Genomic DNA, 17,806 nt, shown 5'->3' with positions numbered 1-17,806 from the left:
TTGTATTTCTTGGTACATTTGGAATGTAAATGTACCAAAAGGATTATCTGATAGAGACATTTTGTTTTGTGGTACATTTGAGATTTTTTGTTCATTTGGTCTTTTGGTACAATAGGAATCTAAACGTACCAACAGGATTACCTGACAATGGGCACATTTGGTTTTATGGTACATTTGAAATTTTGGTATATTTGGTTTCTCTGTATATTTGAAATCTAAACGTACCAAAAAGGTTACATAACAATGGGTACATTTAGTTTTATGGTACATTTGAATTTTTGGTACATTTGGTTTCTCGGTACATTTGAAATCTAAACGTACCAAAAGTCGATACTTTTGTTCTCAAATGTACCATAAGTTTTAAGTATATTTTTTTTTTATATTACATGAAAAAAATATGTATTGAAGACTTTTTATTGATACAATTTTAATAGAAAGAGTTTTTTTTTTTAAATACTGATAATAAGGAAATGAGGAATTAGTTAATTATTATTTTTTATTTTATTAAAAAAATGTCATTTAATGCGCAGAAGGGGATTGAGGAAATTAAATTCCTATATTATAGGCAATTAGTTGCTAAGCTACCTTATGCCTCTATATAAATGCATTTAAATTAATGACATGGAAATTATATAAATAGAAAATTATTGAGGTGGCAATTGAGTGAAGCACCTTTATCAAATCTTTAAAAGAGATGAATGTTTAATCTAACAACTATAAAAAATATGTAGGACATTCTAATTTTTCCTAAATTTATTGTCATAACGACATTTCGTATCATATTGAATATGTGTAAAAATAAGAGGGTGTTAAAAAACTACCACATAGCGACGACCAAATATTTTTTGCTCAATTGACCGCAATAGAAAAACCGAGGAAAATGGCGGGGGAGTGAACCCCACCGAAGTTGGTGGGAGCGGCAACGTTATTTGTTATACAAATATTATTATTGTTATTATTTTTGTCAAAAAAATATATATTTTTAAATTAAATGTTAGATTAACCATTGATAAGATGGAAGCCCACGCCGTAATGCAAATATCCAATTCTTTTTTGCTACTGTAATAAAGAGTCACTCATTTTTTCTTTTTTTTTTTTTTTTGTTGGAAATAAGAGTCACTTACTTTGTTATACAATTAATGAGGTTTGGGACCTTTTCTTATTTAGACTTTTTCATTTTACTAAAAAAAAATTTAGACTTTTCTGTTCTTGTAATGACGGGATAAGGATTGTCTGCCCTCCACTTCCGGTGACTTTTCTGTTCCCTCCCGTTTTGTATGGTCACGGTTAAGCCATGTCAACATTTTATATTACTATTTATTTTTATCTTATTATATCTATAAAAAAACAATATAAAATATTGACGTGGTTTAACAGTGACCACATAACAGAAAGGCATGAAAGGACACCAGGTGAACGGCAGACAATCCTTGTCCATGATGACGACCCTTTGAAGCCTTCTTAATATGATCTGCGCATTTGAAATTGTCAGCTTCCTTTTACGTTTCACTACTGCTTACAGCCTTACCGGTCACTGTACTTCACAAAGTAAGAGGATATTCTCTCACACGATCGGTGTTCTTATATGTCTCTCTAATCGCGTGACGAGATAGAAATAATTAATAAGAATTCACCGTTCATTTACTCGCCCATTCGGAGACGAAGACTCTTCCTCTCTGGCTCTGTCTCTGTCTCTGGTAGTGGACGACCGAGAACGCTTGATGCTCGTTGACTGGTATTTTGCTGCTCTCCCGAGTCTCCTCCCCAGGCTCTGCATTATACAAAAACTCCAAGCATTGTTCGAACTCCAAAACTAGCAGACAAAAGTTGGGGTTTTTTAATTAAAGTATTTTCGTTTTCTAGTGCAAAGACTTGGTTGCCCTTCTTGTGGGGGCTTGACATGCAGCAATGCTTTACTTTCTGTAAATTGTAATAATTTTTTTTTCTGGGTCATTTTTGGATATAAAAGCTACTTAATTTGATTGGTGTTTTTTTGGTTGGTGTGGTTTAGCCAAAAGGAATCTAATTCTGGGTTTTGTTTATCTGAATAGTTTGTGCAGACCAAGCGTATGTTATTTTGCTTTCTATTTCTGGGAAGGCTTCTTAACACTGAAAGAAGCTGAATTCTGCTGGAAATTGGACAACTTTGTGGGGATTTCAAGGTGTTCCTCAGAGGTGAATGGTTTGAAGGTAATATTTGGTGTGGTATGTGAATTGGGTTGTAGGATTTTCAAAATTTAGCTGAAGACTGAGGAGGAAGCTTGTCAGCATACTTCTATTTCTGCTTCACTGGGCGAGTCCCTTTTTTTATTTCTTCTTTTTGAAGTTAATAATTTGTGTCTTATATGTACATAAGTTAAATGATTTGTGAGAATTTAGCAATTTAGGCGAGAAAAGGAAATTTTTGGTACAGCAGTTGACTGAGAATGATTGGCCCAATAAAGATTGTTAGTATGTGAATCTCTGCGGCAGAAATGAATCCAAACATGAACATTTCCCAGTTGAATTAATCAAATTTTTTCTGTGATGATTGTTTTGCACCCGAATTCCGTTACCGGTACGCAATTCTTTTATGGTGGACACAAGTGAAAATGGTTTTGTGTGAAGAGCTCCCCTAGACTCTGCATATGGTTCTTGATATGGAAATGTTATAACCTTTATAACCTAATTTTTATGTTGAGTGTTACTTTTTGATGAATTCAACTTTTCTTGTTTAGCATTTACGACGAAAACTGTAAAGTGTTGAATTTGGGGTTTGCTCAGAACTTGTGCCCGAAGTCTCATCGTTTTGCATATGGGTTGATGTTTGCTGAATATTGAAATGTGACTCTAGCATAATATTAGATTGTTTTCATAATATGTTAGAAACACATGAAAATAACTGTCTTTTTCTTATTGAATGCCCAGATATGAGATAATTTCTCTCGAATGGGTACCGATGCTGCTGAAGTGGCGGAGGCAGCGAGGACACCTCATTGCTTTAAGGTATAATATGCTAAATCAATCTCTTATTTTAGGTCATATGGGATGTTTAACTTTGAGGATGGATTCGTTATGTAGTTATGAATCGATGTCTGATCAACTTTTGTCACTTACAACAAGAGACAACTCTTCTCATTCAAACTAATGATATTGTGAATTGTTCTAGTTTGTATTTGACGTATGAAATATGAAGTCCAAATTTATACACAGCGTGTCGTTTTTTCGGTATCTGGTCCCGTTGGTAAAGGCATGACTCTATTTTTACAACCAATAGCTGATTTTTTTAAGGAAGATAATATGGTGCTGTTAGCAGATGTAAAAAGTGGGGCAAGAAAAACCACGAGATTACTGATCTTTCTGCAAGATGACAGAATATGACCCTTATGCTATCTCTGCAATTGTGTGGAAAAACAAAAGGAGATGTTAGGATGTATTTAACTGAGACATACATTTAGGAAAGTGACAGCGATCATGTTTCCTTGTAATTCTAATGGATACTCTGAGGAACCTCAGACTTGAGATTATGTGTCCTTAAATTTTTCTAGTGTATTTATTTAATTGTTTAGTCATATTAGTTAGATTTTTTACATAATTGTTATTGATGATAACAGGTTCATCGTTTAATGTGCACGGAACTCCTGAGGTTGGTTGATAGAATCTCCAGGATACTTCCAGAAATAGAAGCAGCTCGACCTCGGTGCTCAACAGGAATACAGGCTCTATGCTTGTTAAATCGTGGAATGGAGAAGGCCAAGCTACTTCTTCAGCATTGCAGCGAGTCTAGTAAACTCTACCTGGTTTGTACCTTTGAGAAACTCTCTTTATGAAGCTTTGTCCAACTCCCAACGCCTACGGGTTAGCTGTGTTGAAATGCATAATCAAGAAATTTCTTTTGATGTCAAATACTCAGTGCGGTTTGTCCAATATGAGCTGTGTACCTACCTGCCATTCTATGGTTGACTTGCAGGCAGTTACCGGGGATGTGATGGTCTCAAGATGTCAAGGATCAAGGAACTTGTTGGAGCAAAGTGTACGAGAAATTCAGAACTGGGTTCCAGTGATGTTGGTGATGCAGGTTTGTTAACTTACATGCCCTTTTTCCTACTAAAAGTTTTCATCATCTTTTCGTATTTCCTTTTTCCACAACCCCACTTCCCTTCGATGGGGTGCTGGGCATAGAACTGCATGGAACAGTACAACAATCATTTTTTGATTGATCATTGCTCACATCAAGCCTTTATAGATATTATACATCAATCAAAACAATGTTGAAGGTTGATGTCGTAGGCTTATTCTTCTTGCTTTTCTTTTTTTCTTTTTTTTTCTCTGGCAGCATATTTTGTTAATGATCTGGGTTTTATTGTTTAAAAGTAAAGTTAGCTTGGCTCGAAGTCACTAATCTTTTTCATTTAATTTCTAATCTTCTATGTTGGTTCATACCAATTAAGTCACAGTTATTTGGTTGAGATGATGATGAAATGTCATTTGCAGCTGTCTCAAATAGCTGAGGATCTTAAAGGTTCAACATTTAAACTGGACCCGTATGAAGAAGAAGCTGGGAGGGTTGTCCGACAATTGCTCCATGATGTTCCTTCTCAGTCAGACCCAAGGGAGGATTCTGAAATCAAGGCTTTTCAAATTGCATCCTTGAGGCTCCATATCACATCATCAAAGGCAATCTTAATTGAGAAAAGATCAATTAGGAAGTTGCTAGAAAAAGTTGGTGACAGTAACCCTCAGAAAAAGCAAATTTTGACTTATTTCATGTATCTATTGAAGAAGTATGGAAGCTTGATAACGGGAAAGCAAACAGAGAGTGCCTTAGAGCTGCAACAAGGAACGTTTGCTTCTGAGAATTCTGGAAATTGTTTTGAATCTAATCAATATGCTGAAGTTGAACCTCACGTTGGTTATGGCGAGTCCAAGGCACAAAGTAACTTGTTCCATGGAGCTGGACCTCCTGAGGAATTTATGTGCGGAATATCTTCCAAAATGATGTTCGATCCTGTTGTCATTGCTTCTGGTCAAACATATGAAAAAATGTGGATACAGAAGTGGTTTGATGAGGGTCATGATACATGCCCAAAAACTAATATGAAACTAACCAACCTGTCATTGACTCCGAACATTAACATGAAGGAGTTAATATCAAGGTGGTGTACACAGTATGGAGTTGTCCTTCCCGACCCAAGTATGCAACCAGAAGTCCTCTCATGGGAAACCTCTTCCACTTCCATTCGTAGTTTAGGCAGTTCTATGAATGATCTACACCTACAAATGGATTTCAGCTGTATATCGTTTGGGTCCTTAGATACCAGTTACAATTCTGATTCATCACGCAATAAGATTGAAAATGGCTTGAGTTTGGTGCAGAACGACAACGATTCTCTGAAATACCAGTATGCTAAAAAATGCGAGACAGGTGCTCAATTTCTATCTGAACTTGGTGAAGTCCAATGGGAATCCCAATGCAAGGCTGTTGAAGATGTCAAGAACCATTTGAAATGCAATCCTCAAGCTTCCTATGCTATGTCATCTAAGAATTTTGTTGAACCTCTCATCAAATTTTTGAGGGATGCACATGACCTGAATGATGCAAAAGCGCAGAGGGATGGGTTTAAATTATTACTGACCTTTGTGAGAAAAAACAGGTAAATTTTTATTTTGTAGCTGGGAATTCGTTACTCTTGCATGACTAAGTTGTGGCCTAGTGAACTGTTTTATGCATCAAACTGTTATGCAATAACGTCCGCATCCATACTGCAGTTATTTTTAGATTCTTTTAATTTCGTTTTTGCTGCCTACTGTAGAAATGGAATACCTAATCTATGTGAAGAGGCATATAGTCTGCTGGCATGTTATCTTGATTCAAGGGTAACAGAAGAAGTTCTTGCCATAATGGAAGTTGTGTCTGGCCACCAGTATTGCAGGCCTAAGGTCTCAGAATCTGGTGCACTTACATCCATTCTAAAACTCCTCGACTCCCAGAGCAAAGATTTACAAGGACAAGCCATTAAGATTTTACGTAATTTGTCCTTAGATAAGGACATTTGCTCAAAAATTGTATCTTTGCAGTGCATACCAAAATTGGTTTCTTTCTTTAAAGATGACATTCTTTCAGGAGTCTGCATTTCTATATTGAAAAATTTGTGTGATACTGAAGAGGCCAGGATTTCGATTGCTGCAAGTAATGGATGCATTGCTTCTATTGCTGAACTCCTGGAGACAGGCAGCAGTGAGGACCAAGAACATGCTGTTGATATCCTCCTTTCTTTATGCTCTCAGCGTGATGAATATTGTCAGTTGGTCATGCACGAGGGTGTTATCCCATCGCTTGTCTATTTATCTAACAATGGGACAGAGAGAGCAATGACAAGCGCATTGGAAGTGCTACGGCTCTTAAGAGATATCAAATATGTCAATGAGCACGAGTGCTCTGGATCTGCCGACCTTGATGCATCCAGAGACCATGTAAATCATTCTACTGAAAGGAAATCACCAAAGACTTCAGGATTCTTTGGAAAGAAAATATCCATGTTCACAAAACCCAGTTCCCTTATGCCGAAAAAGAAGAAATGAAGCCTCTGGTGGTTTGCTTCTTACAGCGTCTCCAAATCTCTTCGCCCGGTAAGACTCATTGCTTCTAGGCCGGAGCGCTTTGTGGGTTTTAAAAAGTGTGGAAAAGTATCCTCATGTTACAGGTAAATATGGTAGGGAGTGACTGGTTTTCGTAATAATGGACTAATTTTGATGTAGTTTTTTTTTTTTTTTTTATCAGGTTTCTAGATTTCAGCAAAGTCGTGAGCTTTTTTCTTCATTCATAATATATCTTCTTCCATTTTGCAGCTGTATACATACTCATTAAAAATATATAATATGAATGTAATTTGATGTGCTTCAGAAAATTGAATCCCTTTTCTCATTGTACTTTGCCTGGTTCTGTAAAGTTTCATTAAACCAATGAACAATGTGCATCCGAACGAATTATTAGGAGCCGGGAAATCAATCCTGCTACGCTCTTGTAGCCGTATCAGGACGGCTTCAGAAACCAGAGCTTCTACGTGCAGGCACGGGTGCTGGATCAGAATTTTATCTTCATTGTTTGTTGTAAGCAGTTGATGGTAAGTTGAAACTTGGAGATGCATAAGTCAGGTGGTTGCCTGGTTTAAGTGCTATAAAATGGCAGTGTTGGTGAAGTTCAATGGGAACAGATAGGTTTTGAGAAGGAAGATGTTGAAAATCCAATGTTTTGCCCGTTGCGCAGCTCTCTGATATGAACTATTCCATGCCCAGCATCCCAGGGTGGGTATTTAAAATCCAAGCTTTATATGGGGTTATATACACCTAGCATTTTCAACCCGATTGTTAACCCGATCCGACCCGTTAAAATTAATATTCGGATGAGTGATAAATGGATCAGATGGTTAACGGATAAATCCGTTAATATACCGTTAAATAACGAGTCATTTTAGATGAACATTCGAAACCCGTTAACAACCGTTATTGAAGATTTTTGTGTAATTTCACCTACTGGGAACACACCTCCCTCCAGCAATCACTGCCTCCTCCCTCGCAGAACACCACTTCTTCAAGCACAATAACAACATCTCCCTTGATGATGTCATATCGACAACTTTATGAGGGACAGATCCATGGCCAAGGAGCTCGCGGGCACGGTGAGGGAGATTATGGGAACCTGCGTTTCGATGGGCTGCACGGTTGACGGCAAGGGCCCAAGGACCTGAAGTCAATGTTGGCGTTGAGATCCATCTTGATTGACAGGGGTGTAAATCCATCGAATCTTGCACCAAAATATATCAGAGGCGATGCATAGTCCTAAGAGCAACTCCAGCGTTGCTGGTTGCTCGGAGGACAGGCAAGGAGAAAGGGCCCGACGGCCGGGGGATGGGGATCCAGCGTTGCTGGTTGCTCGGGGGACAGGCGAGGAGAAAGGGCCCGAGCGACAGGCCCGGCGGGGATTGCCAGCCCGAGAGCCTGAGGGCTGTGTGACATATGGCTGATGTGCGGCATCGGTGCATGCGCTCGGTGTTCTCTGCGTCCTCCTTCCTCCTTCCTCCTTCCTCCTCGTCCTCCTTCCCCTCCTCGCCCTCCTTCCTCCTCGGTGTTCCATGGCTGCTGCTGAGAGAGAGAGAGAGAGAGAGAGAGAGGACCGGTCCTCCTTCCTCCTTCCTCCTCGTCCTCCTTCCGCTCCTCGTCCTCCTTCCTCCTCAGTGTTCCATGGTTGTTGCTGTGAGAGAGAGAGAGAGAGTACCAGTCAAAATTAGGAAAAAAATAATAATATTTTATGGATTGGGTGAGAAAAAAAATATTAATATTTTATTACTAATTGCCAGGGGGAAGGGTTCCAAGGGTGGAGATGCAAATGGCAATTACTATTTATTAAGGGCAGTTACTGTTCACTAGGTGGATTGAATAGTGGATTGCCAGGGAGGAGGGCTCCAAGGGTGGAGTTACTCTAATAGAAAACCCTCAGGTCCCTCACAACTCAGGTCCCTCAAGACTCAATCTTGCACCCAAAAAAAAAAACAAAAAAAATTGTTATAAAGTGAAACGGATGATCCGTTAACTTAATGTGTTGAATTTGGATGACCTATTAACGGGTCGAGTTCAACCCGACTTGTTTTGCAAGTCTAGGGTTATATATTTATTTATTTAGTGATCTAAACTCCTTTTGTTTTTTTAACGTTTCAACCCAATGATATATAAAATAAAAAATATAACATTTCCACCTAAATGTTCCAGATTTTTTAATAACTGTTTTTTTTTTTTTAAGCACCACAATCTTAGATCACCTCAAAAACTAGCTCAAAGAAGTTTTTTTTTTTTTTTTGGGTGTTCAAAAGCTCAAAGAGTTATTACAGATAATTCGAGTCTAGGGACAACCATCATCTCATTAAATAATCAAGTTCCAATTTAATTAAGAGAATTATCAAAATAATGGTACCCAAGATCCATATTATAACTCTAATTGGCAATGTTATTTGCTACCATGTTCTTCTCCCTATAGACATGCACCAACCTAAAGAAATTTCATATTCTAACAAGGTTAGATTTCATCACTTATCAACTGTTTGAAACACAAATAAAAAATGCAACAAGGTAAGATTTCATTTCACAAGTATTGGATTATATTCTTTTATCTTAATCTCTTGCATTGGTTTATTTATCTAATTAACACATTTTCCCAAATCAAATAATATTATTTCATTTTCTAATAACCTTTGGATCAGATTTTCTCATCGCAATCTAACTCAGATCATTATCTCTAATCTCATTCACTTTCTAAATGGCAAGTCATCAACCATTATAAGATAGAGAGCTGTTATTGATTTCAGTCTACTCCGACACACTCAGGAACGAGTTTATGGAAGTTTTTTTTTGTAATTTTAGCGACCTGCAGTGATAAGTAGGTTATTGATTTTGGTTGAAGAAAAATTGTTTCATTAGACTTTTGTTAGAAAATAAAAAAGTCATTTACTTATGTTGAAATGTGAAATTATTATGGGAACTTTAACGAAAAGTTCCCGATACTGTTCACTTTAATTAAAAACCATATTTTTACACTAAAAAGTCAATCATGGTACTATTCACTTTACCCTTTATTTTATTTTTTTATTGTTAAAACTCAAAGTTTTAAATTCTTTTTCATTAGTAATAAATTAAATTAACAAAAGCTGAAGTAGCTTGGTTGGTTAGAGCATGTGGCCCTTAATCACAAGGTTGAAGGTTCTCAAGCCCTTCCTCAAGCGGCATATTTTATTTCGTTTTTCTACCATTTAAAACCGCCAATTCAACCAACGCCATTAAACTTTTTTTTTTTCAGTCATACCCCCGAAATGTCGCGGAAGCCACAATTCACATTCCTAACCAGAGGCAAACACCTTACTTTTGCAGGTTTTAAATTTAGGGTTTTGATTTGTTAGGACCACATTGTTTGGGGGGCCCTTTAGCTCCCTCTCTCTCAGCCCACTCTTGTTAACCCACAACTATGTTTTGCTCAAGGCCCAGCCTGTTTGGAGCTAGGGTTTTCCTTTCAGTCGAATATAAAGGATGTAGTGTACTCTGTAAGGGATATGATGAATGAAATGTGTCTCCTTTCCTTTTAAATCTCATTACTCTTCCCTTCTCTTTTACGATTTCCTGCACTGTTTCCTTCGATTTCTAGCTTCCTTCTGTCTAGGATTGATTGGGCGTACCAATTGGTATCAGAGCCCGTCAATTCGATGGGCAAAAACACCCAGTCCGCCACCTCATTCGATCCCGATGCGGTCGCCGCCTCCATGGATGCTCGCCAGGAGCACCTTCGAACCCAGGTTGAGGGTCTCTTAGATTCCATTAAAGCCCTTGAAACCCAACACCAAAACCTCCAGAAATCATTCGACATCATGACCACCTCCAATGCAACCTTCCAAAATACAGTAACCTCCCAATTTGCAGCATTTCAAACACTCATACTCGACGAATTTCGTCTTCTCAAATCTGGGCTTCCCTCAGTTCAAACCACCACAACAACCCCAACCCCTACCCCTACCCCACCCCATCCACTACTCAACCACCCACCACCACTAGCCGTTCCCTCTTTGCACCACCGATGACTACATCTTCCAACTTGGGTCTTTCTCATTCCCCCTCACCCAGTCTTGCTCCCCTGCCCCCATACTTGTCCTCCACCCGCCCCACCCCGTCCCCACCAACTATACCCATTTGCCCGATTTTTTCACATCATCCATCCCCATCGTCCTCTTTTTTTTCCCCAAACCCTCTTTCCCCTATCCCATCTCAACCCCACTCCTTCCATGTCTTACCTTCAACAGTGCCATTTACCTCTAACAGTCCATCAAACACCACACCCAACCAACATCACCAACCTTCTCATTTTAAACCTATCAAAATGGAGTTACCACATTTTAATAGAGATGATCCATATGGGTGGCTGGCCATGGCCGAAAGATACCTGGACTACTATGAGGTCCCACCAAATCAGTGGGTTTTGGTGGCTGCCTGTAACTTCGGGGCGGATGCCTCTATTTGGATGCGAGGGTTCGAACAACGGCATGGCCGAGAGAACTGGAGTCTTTTTGTGGACTTATTGCTTCAACGTTTTGGGGGTGGTGATTGAGCGAATATTGAGTCATAGCTCACTCACATTCAACAAAAAGGCACTATGGATGAATACATTGCCGAATTCACCAAACTGTCTTGTAGGGTGATCGATTGGATAGAAAATCAGTTGAAACATGTTTTCCTTGGGGGATTATGTGATGACATTCGTCATGACGTCCTAGCTCTTGAACCCGATTCCCTCCACCAAGCCCAAAAGCTAGCCAAAATCTTTTAGACCAAAAACCATGCCAAACGTTATACCCGTCCCCCTTTCCCTCGTCCTTTCCAATCCTCATCCTTTTCAAGACCCACTATTCCTACCACCCCACCACCTGCCATAACACCTCCCCACCCACCTCCTCACCCCACGGCTCCCTTTAAACGTTTAACACCAGCCGAGGTTCAAGATAAAATCAGAAAAAAGAGTGTTTTCACTGCACTGAGCCACATGTCCCTGGCCATAAATGCAGGAACCCCATGATTGTTTTATTGGATGTTGATAACCCCAAGGACGACTCCCCTGAATTTCATGATTGTAACCCCGAGGAGGATCCTCACCTTGATCCCACATGCCACATGCTCGAACTCTTCTCTATACCGAACCTTGGAATGGGTCATCCCATGCGGTTGCACGGGTCTATCAACTCCACTCTCATCAAAGTTCTCATTGACTCGGGGGCTGCCTGCAACCTCTTGAGTGTCGATATTGCCCAACGTTTGGGGTTACAAATTGAACATATTCAACCAATCCCGTTTACCATGGCTTCTCACAAACAGGTTACTACCACCATGAGAGTGCACAATGTAGTCGTCACCTTATAAGATTACACCCTCGTTGGTTCATTTCTCCTACTCAACATCCCGGGATATGATTTAGTTTTGGGGGCTGAATGGTTGGAGTCCCTCGGCTTTATTGGCTAGCATTTCCTGAACAAAACCATGTTTTTCACATCAATGGGCCACACTTACACCCTTCAAGGCCTTACTACAGCCCATCCCACCTTTAACCCGTGCCACTCTACCTAACTTCCAGATACCTCTAACCCCCCACCCCTTCACCCCAAATTACCCACCGACACAACTCTTTCCCCACCCACTAATACCCATCCTACAATCATCTCCCTCTTATCTCAATACAAACACCTCTTCTGCCTTCTTCTTGGCCTCCCACCAAATCGACTCATAGACCACAAAATTCCGTTACTCCCACATAGCCAACCCATCAATGTACGCCCATATCGTTACCCCCATTCCCAGAAGGCCGAAATTGAGAAACAAGTGCAGGACCTCATTTCCTCTGGTGTTATTCGAAACAGCAACAGCCCATTCTCTTCCGTTGTCCTACTCGTAAAAAAGAAAGATGAGTAATGGCGCCTTTGCATCGATTATAGAGCATTTAACGTTGCGACCATCAAGGATCGTTTTCCAATCCCGGTGGTGGATGAGCTCTTAGATGAGTTACACGGTGCTTCGATCTTCTCCAAACTAGACCTACGTTCCGGTTACCATCAGATACGGATGTGCACGAAGGACATCGCCAAAACTGCATTTCGTACACACGACGGTCACTTCGAATTTATGGTAATGCCATTTGGTTTAGCCAATGCACCATCTACTTTTCAAGCTCTTATGAACTCCATTTTCCGTCCGTACTTGCGTAAGTTTGTATTAGTATTTTTTTATGATATACTTGTGTATAGCCCATCTTTGAATACTCACTTGTCCCACTTAGAGCTTGTTTTCCAAGTTTTTTCTAGCAACAGCCTGAAAGTGAAGCTCAGCAAATGCTCTTTTGGCCAAAACCAAATAGAGTACTTGGGACATTCTATTTCGAGCAACGGTGTCTCTGTTGATGCCTCCAAAATCCAAGCCATAATCGATTGGCCTCAGCCGACATCCATCAAAGGTCTTCGGGGATTCTTGGGACTCACCGGTTACTACCGTAAATTTGTTCATCACTACGGATTGATCGCCAAGCCCCTGACCACAATGCTTCAGCACGACAACTTTACATGGACACCCGACTCCATTGCGGCCTTTACCAAGCTCAAGCAGGCTTTGGCATCCACTCAAATTCTCGCCCTTCCAGATTTCAACAAACAGTTTGTGGTCGAAACTGATGCTTCAGGTGTGGGCATAGGCGCTGTCTTAACCCAGGACGGGCATCCCATCGCTTATCTTAGCAAAGCATTATCTGGCCGCAACCTTGCTCTTTCCACATACGACAAAAGTTTTTAGCCATTGTGTTTGCAATACAACATTGGCGACCATATTTATTGGGCCAATACTTTCGAATCGTCACGGACCACAAACCAATCAAATATTTTCTTGAGCAGCGTATCACTACTCCTCAACAACAAAAATGGCTTGTCAAGCTTCTTGGGTACAATTACTCAGTGGAATATCGCCAAGGCTCTCAAAATGTAGTCCCCGATGCCCTTTCACGTAAAGACGAGTTGCTACCACTCCTGGGTATTTCCTTTCTTATTTTTGATTGCATCACTGAGTTCAAGCAATTTTACCCCACAGATCCTTAGGTCATGAATATTTGGACTGCTTTACGTCAATCCCCGGACACACATATCCAAGGTTTTTCCATTATTAATGATATCCTCCACTACAAAAAATGAATCTTCGTTCCTTCCTCATCCAAGTGGCGTCCCAAAATCTTGGAGGAGTTTCACTTAACTTTACACTGCGGACACTCGGGTTTCTTCCATACATACCACAGAATTTCCAGAAGCTTTCTTTGGCCCGGCATTCGCAAAGACGTGAAGACCTTTGTGGCCCACTGCCCAGAATGTCAACGCCAGAACCATGAGACGATTCACCCACCTGGCCTCTTACAACCACTCCCCATACCAAATGGCATATGGCAAGACATTGCCATGGATTTTGTTGAAGGGCTGCCCGCTTCAAATGGCTACTCGGTAATCTTGGTGGTTGTGGACCGCTTAACCAAATACGGCCATTTTATTCCACTCAAACATCCGTACACATCAACATCTATTGCAGAAACATTCATCAAAGAAATCTTCCGTCTACACGGTATGCCGAAATCCATAGTGTCTGACTGTGACCCTACATTTCTCAGTCATTTTTGGCAATAATTCTTTAAGCGCCAAGGTAGCAAACTCTGTCATAGCTCTGCATATCACCCCCAATCAGACAGTCAATCCGAAGTCCTCAATAGAACTCTCGAACATTATCTTCGCTGTTTCTCGGCCGACAAACCAACCAAGTGGTCGTCTCTTCTTCCTTGGGCTGAATGGTGGTACAACACCACTTTCCAATCTGCAATCAAGATGTCACCATTTCAAGCTCTCTACGGGGCTTCTCCTCCGACCATTCACACCTATCTTCCTGGCACCACGGTAGTACACTCAGTTGATGTGGCCTTGCAAGACAGAGACCGATTGCTTCACCTCCTACGGGCTAACCTACAACTAGCTCAGAATCGCATGAAGCAAATCCATGACAAGGGCAAAACCGAGCGTACATTCATGGTAGGTGACTGGGTCTACCTCAAGCTGCAACCATATCGTCAACAATCTGTTTCCCATCGCACTTCCCATAAATTGGCCCTAAGGTTTTATGGACCATTCCAAATACGAGAACATATTGGTTCTGTGGCTTACAAACTCGACCTCCCCCTTACGTCCAAGATACACCCGGTTTTCCATGTCTCATTGCTCAAGAAGAAGATTGGCGACAATACTTCCCCAAATCCAACTCTACCACCGCTTGACTCTACGGGACTTCTACATTGGCAACCTGAACAAATCCTCAACAGGGGCATGTTCAAGCGGAAGAATACTGCAGTCACCAAATGGCTCATCAAATGGACAGGACTGCCCGTCGTAGATGCTACCTGGGAAGTCGCCGACGACATCATCGCTTGTTATCCTGACTTTCAGGCCTGAGGACATGCCTCTTCTCTAGCGAGGGGGGGGAGTTGTTAGGACCACATTGTTTGGGGGGGCTTTTAGCTCCCTCTCTCTCAACCCACTCTTGTTAACCCACAACTATGTTTTGCTCAAGGCCCAGCCTGTTTGGAGCTAGGGTTTCCCTTTCAGTCAAATATAAAGGATGTAGTGTACTCTGTAAGGGATATGATGAGTGAAATGTGTCTCCTTTCCTTTTAAATCTCATTACTTTTCCCTTCTCTTTTACGATTTCCTGCACTGTTTCCTTCGATTTCTAGCTTCCTTCTGTCTAGGACCGATTGGGCGTACCATGATTTGATTGCTTTCTGCTCTCCAGCTAGGGTTTTGTGGGTTTTAGGAACTCGATCAAATTAGGGTTTTTTTCCTTCTTGTTCTTGTTCATAAAACCAATCATAGGAGAAGAGGCAATGGCGACAGAGATGGAGTCGCTCAGATTATGGTTTTTTCCTTTTATATAATTAATTATTTATTTATCTACACACGAATGTTCCTTAAGCAATTTAATTCAAACCTTATCAAAAACCTATCATGACCCTTCAATAGTCCGACTTTGTTTGGGACTTGACCGAGCCACAATCCAACCTTGCTCTTTTAAGCAATCCCAACCAAGGTCTAAAATATCGATGATATCGGAAATATTGGTAGTCTAAAAACAAGGAAATTTCGATGGAAATATCGGGATATTATCGATATCGATAAAAATTGAATAAAAATCATGGAAATTGTAAGAAAAACTTAGAAATTTTTATTGAAACTTTGCAGGATGTTTATTTCGTCAATTATCTATTAGTTTATCACAAAAAAAAATAGAATGAAATGCATTGCATAATGAATTTAACTGATTTAAGTTGATTATATAGCGAGTTGGCAAACATTGTGAGTGTAGAAAATATGTAGTAATTAATGAAAGAAGTTTAAAGACACCATAATCATTTATATATAATGAATTAGTACCATATTTTACACTTTACACATTGCATGATAAGATACATGAGTGACTTAGTACCACATAGAGTTCCTATCAAAGGTCTAAAATATCGATGATATCGGAAATATCGGTAGTCCAAAAACACGAAAATTTCGATGGAAATATCGGGATAATATCGATATTTTAGACCATGATCCCAACTCACCTAGGATTGTCATTTAATACTACAAGATGATATTCTTCTTCATTTGTAAGTGTGAGAAAACTTAGATTCGAATTTCGTATATGGTAAATTAAATTGCTCATGTGCAGCTTAATTGAAACTTGCAACCTAATTTATAAACTTTCTACCAACTCGTTAATTCATTCAACAACCTCGATTGCACATGATCGAGAGTGTAATATTGGGTCCAAACAATAGTTCAAAGACATGACGATGAGATAAGCTTGCATCCGATTTGATTGATTTGTTTGCTGAATGATGATGATATGCTTAAAGAAACGTTTGGAATACTAGATCAATTGTTTAAACCTTTTTGTTAGTGTTTCAATTGATTGATATGGTGGTGATGTGCAATTTATTAAAATGAGTTTTAACAAAACACTTCTTGTACGGTTCATTTATAATAAAAATTATATTTTTACTTTTCTCTGGTACTATTCGGTCGCACTTGGTGCGATGGCAAGTGCCTTCGCCCATGAGCGGTAGGTCTCGGGTTCGAAACTTGGGAGCAGCCTCTCCATAAATAGGGGTAAGGCTAGCCGACATTCACCTCTCCCAGACCCTGCATAAAGCGGGAGCCTTGTGCACTGGGTACGACATTTTTACTTTTCTCTGGTACTATTCACTACACCTTTCATTTATTATTTTTGTTAAAACTAATTTTTTTTTAACTTTCTGTTAATTTCCTTTTGTTAAACTATTTTTGAGTTTTGAAATTTTCTGTGCATTAAAGTTTGGCAGGGAAACTTTTGTCAGCACTGAGCAATAAGTAATTAGCTTTTACATAATACTACTTATGAGATGCCAAAACCTTGTAATAAAGCGAGAATCCATGTCGTTTATAAAATGAAGCATGTGTCACCTAAAGAGGCGCGCATGGCTCGTATTACCCAATCTCTTTTCTTATCCGTTTCAACTGCGAATTTACTTTAGATCTCCTACTTTTTAAGCATATCGTTTTGCTAGATTTCCCTCATCATTAGTTGAAAATCCGTCACTCAATCATTACGTTTAAAATCCATCATACAAGCATGAAAAACCAGAGGGAGGCAGATTGTCTGCCCTCCTGTTTGGGTACCCTTTCCTTTCCCTTTTATTTATACGATCACGGTTAAATCACATCAATATTTTATATTCTTATTATTTTTTATCTTATTATATATATAAAAAAATTTAATATAAAATATTAACGTGGCTTAACCGTGACCGCATAAAATAGGAAATGATGGGAATGACATCCAAATAAGAGGGCAGACAATCTACCTCCAAACCAGAGATACTTACACCATTTTGTATCTACAGCTCTCATCATATGACGTAATGGGTACACATGTCGTTACTGTTTCACAAAGACCAGAAGGTAGAAATTTCAAAAATTGTTCATCAGCTTCTTAAACGAAATGCGCTAGATTCTTTTACCCCGTTTTGATACCAACATGATGCGTCAAGTGATGGGCTCCTCTCTATGGAGTATGGATGATTGGGCCATGGATCGTATTGCAACCCCTATATAAAGGTAACATTCATTCAACTTCATGTTAATTGAGATTCGGTTGCACCACAAAAAACAGCTTACAAGACAAATTCTGGACTGGCAGGCCA

The 17,806-nt window shown here is 39.8% G+C and overlaps 1 protein-coding gene across 6 annotated transcripts; it reads left to right on the top strand.

The window, feature by feature from the left end:
* Positions 1–1,558: 1,558 nt before the first annotated feature.
* LOC126604801 (U-box domain-containing protein 5-like) lies at positions 1,559–6,887 on the top strand. 6 transcript variants are annotated; one of them, XM_050272115.1, is made up of 7 exons: positions 1,559–1,735; positions 2,052–2,190; positions 2,908–2,985; positions 3,594–3,779; positions 3,950–4,057; positions 4,474–5,633; positions 5,793–6,887. In XM_050272115.1, exons 3-7 carry the CDS (start codon positions 2,929–2,931, stop codon positions 6,559–6,561), a joined length of 2,280 nt encoding a protein of 759 aa, XP_050128072.1. In that variant the 5' UTR covers positions 1,559–1,735; positions 2,052–2,190; positions 2,908–2,928; the 3' UTR covers positions 6,562–6,887. The 6 variants fall into 6 exon arrangements, 5 of the variants coding, with proteins under 5 accessions (XP_050128072.1, XP_050128073.1, XP_050128071.1 ...); XM_050272116.1 differs by lacking the exon at positions 1,559–1,735 and adding an exon at positions 1,782–1,929; XR_007616744.1 differs by lacking the exon at positions 1,559–1,735 and having other exon boundaries at positions 1,949–2,190; positions 5,793–6,683; positions 6,761–6,887.
* The last annotated feature ends 10,919 nt before the right edge of the window (positions 6,888–17,806 follow it).

The sequence above is a fragment of the Malus sylvestris genome, chromosome 15 (genome assembly GCF_916048215.2).
Source record: "Malus sylvestris chromosome 15, drMalSylv7.2, whole genome shotgun sequence".
NCBI lineage: Eukaryota > Viridiplantae > Streptophyta > Magnoliopsida > Rosales > Rosaceae > Malus > Malus sylvestris.
Note: the sequence above shows the minus strand (reverse complement) of the source record. Positions and strands in the feature narration are given on the sequence as shown.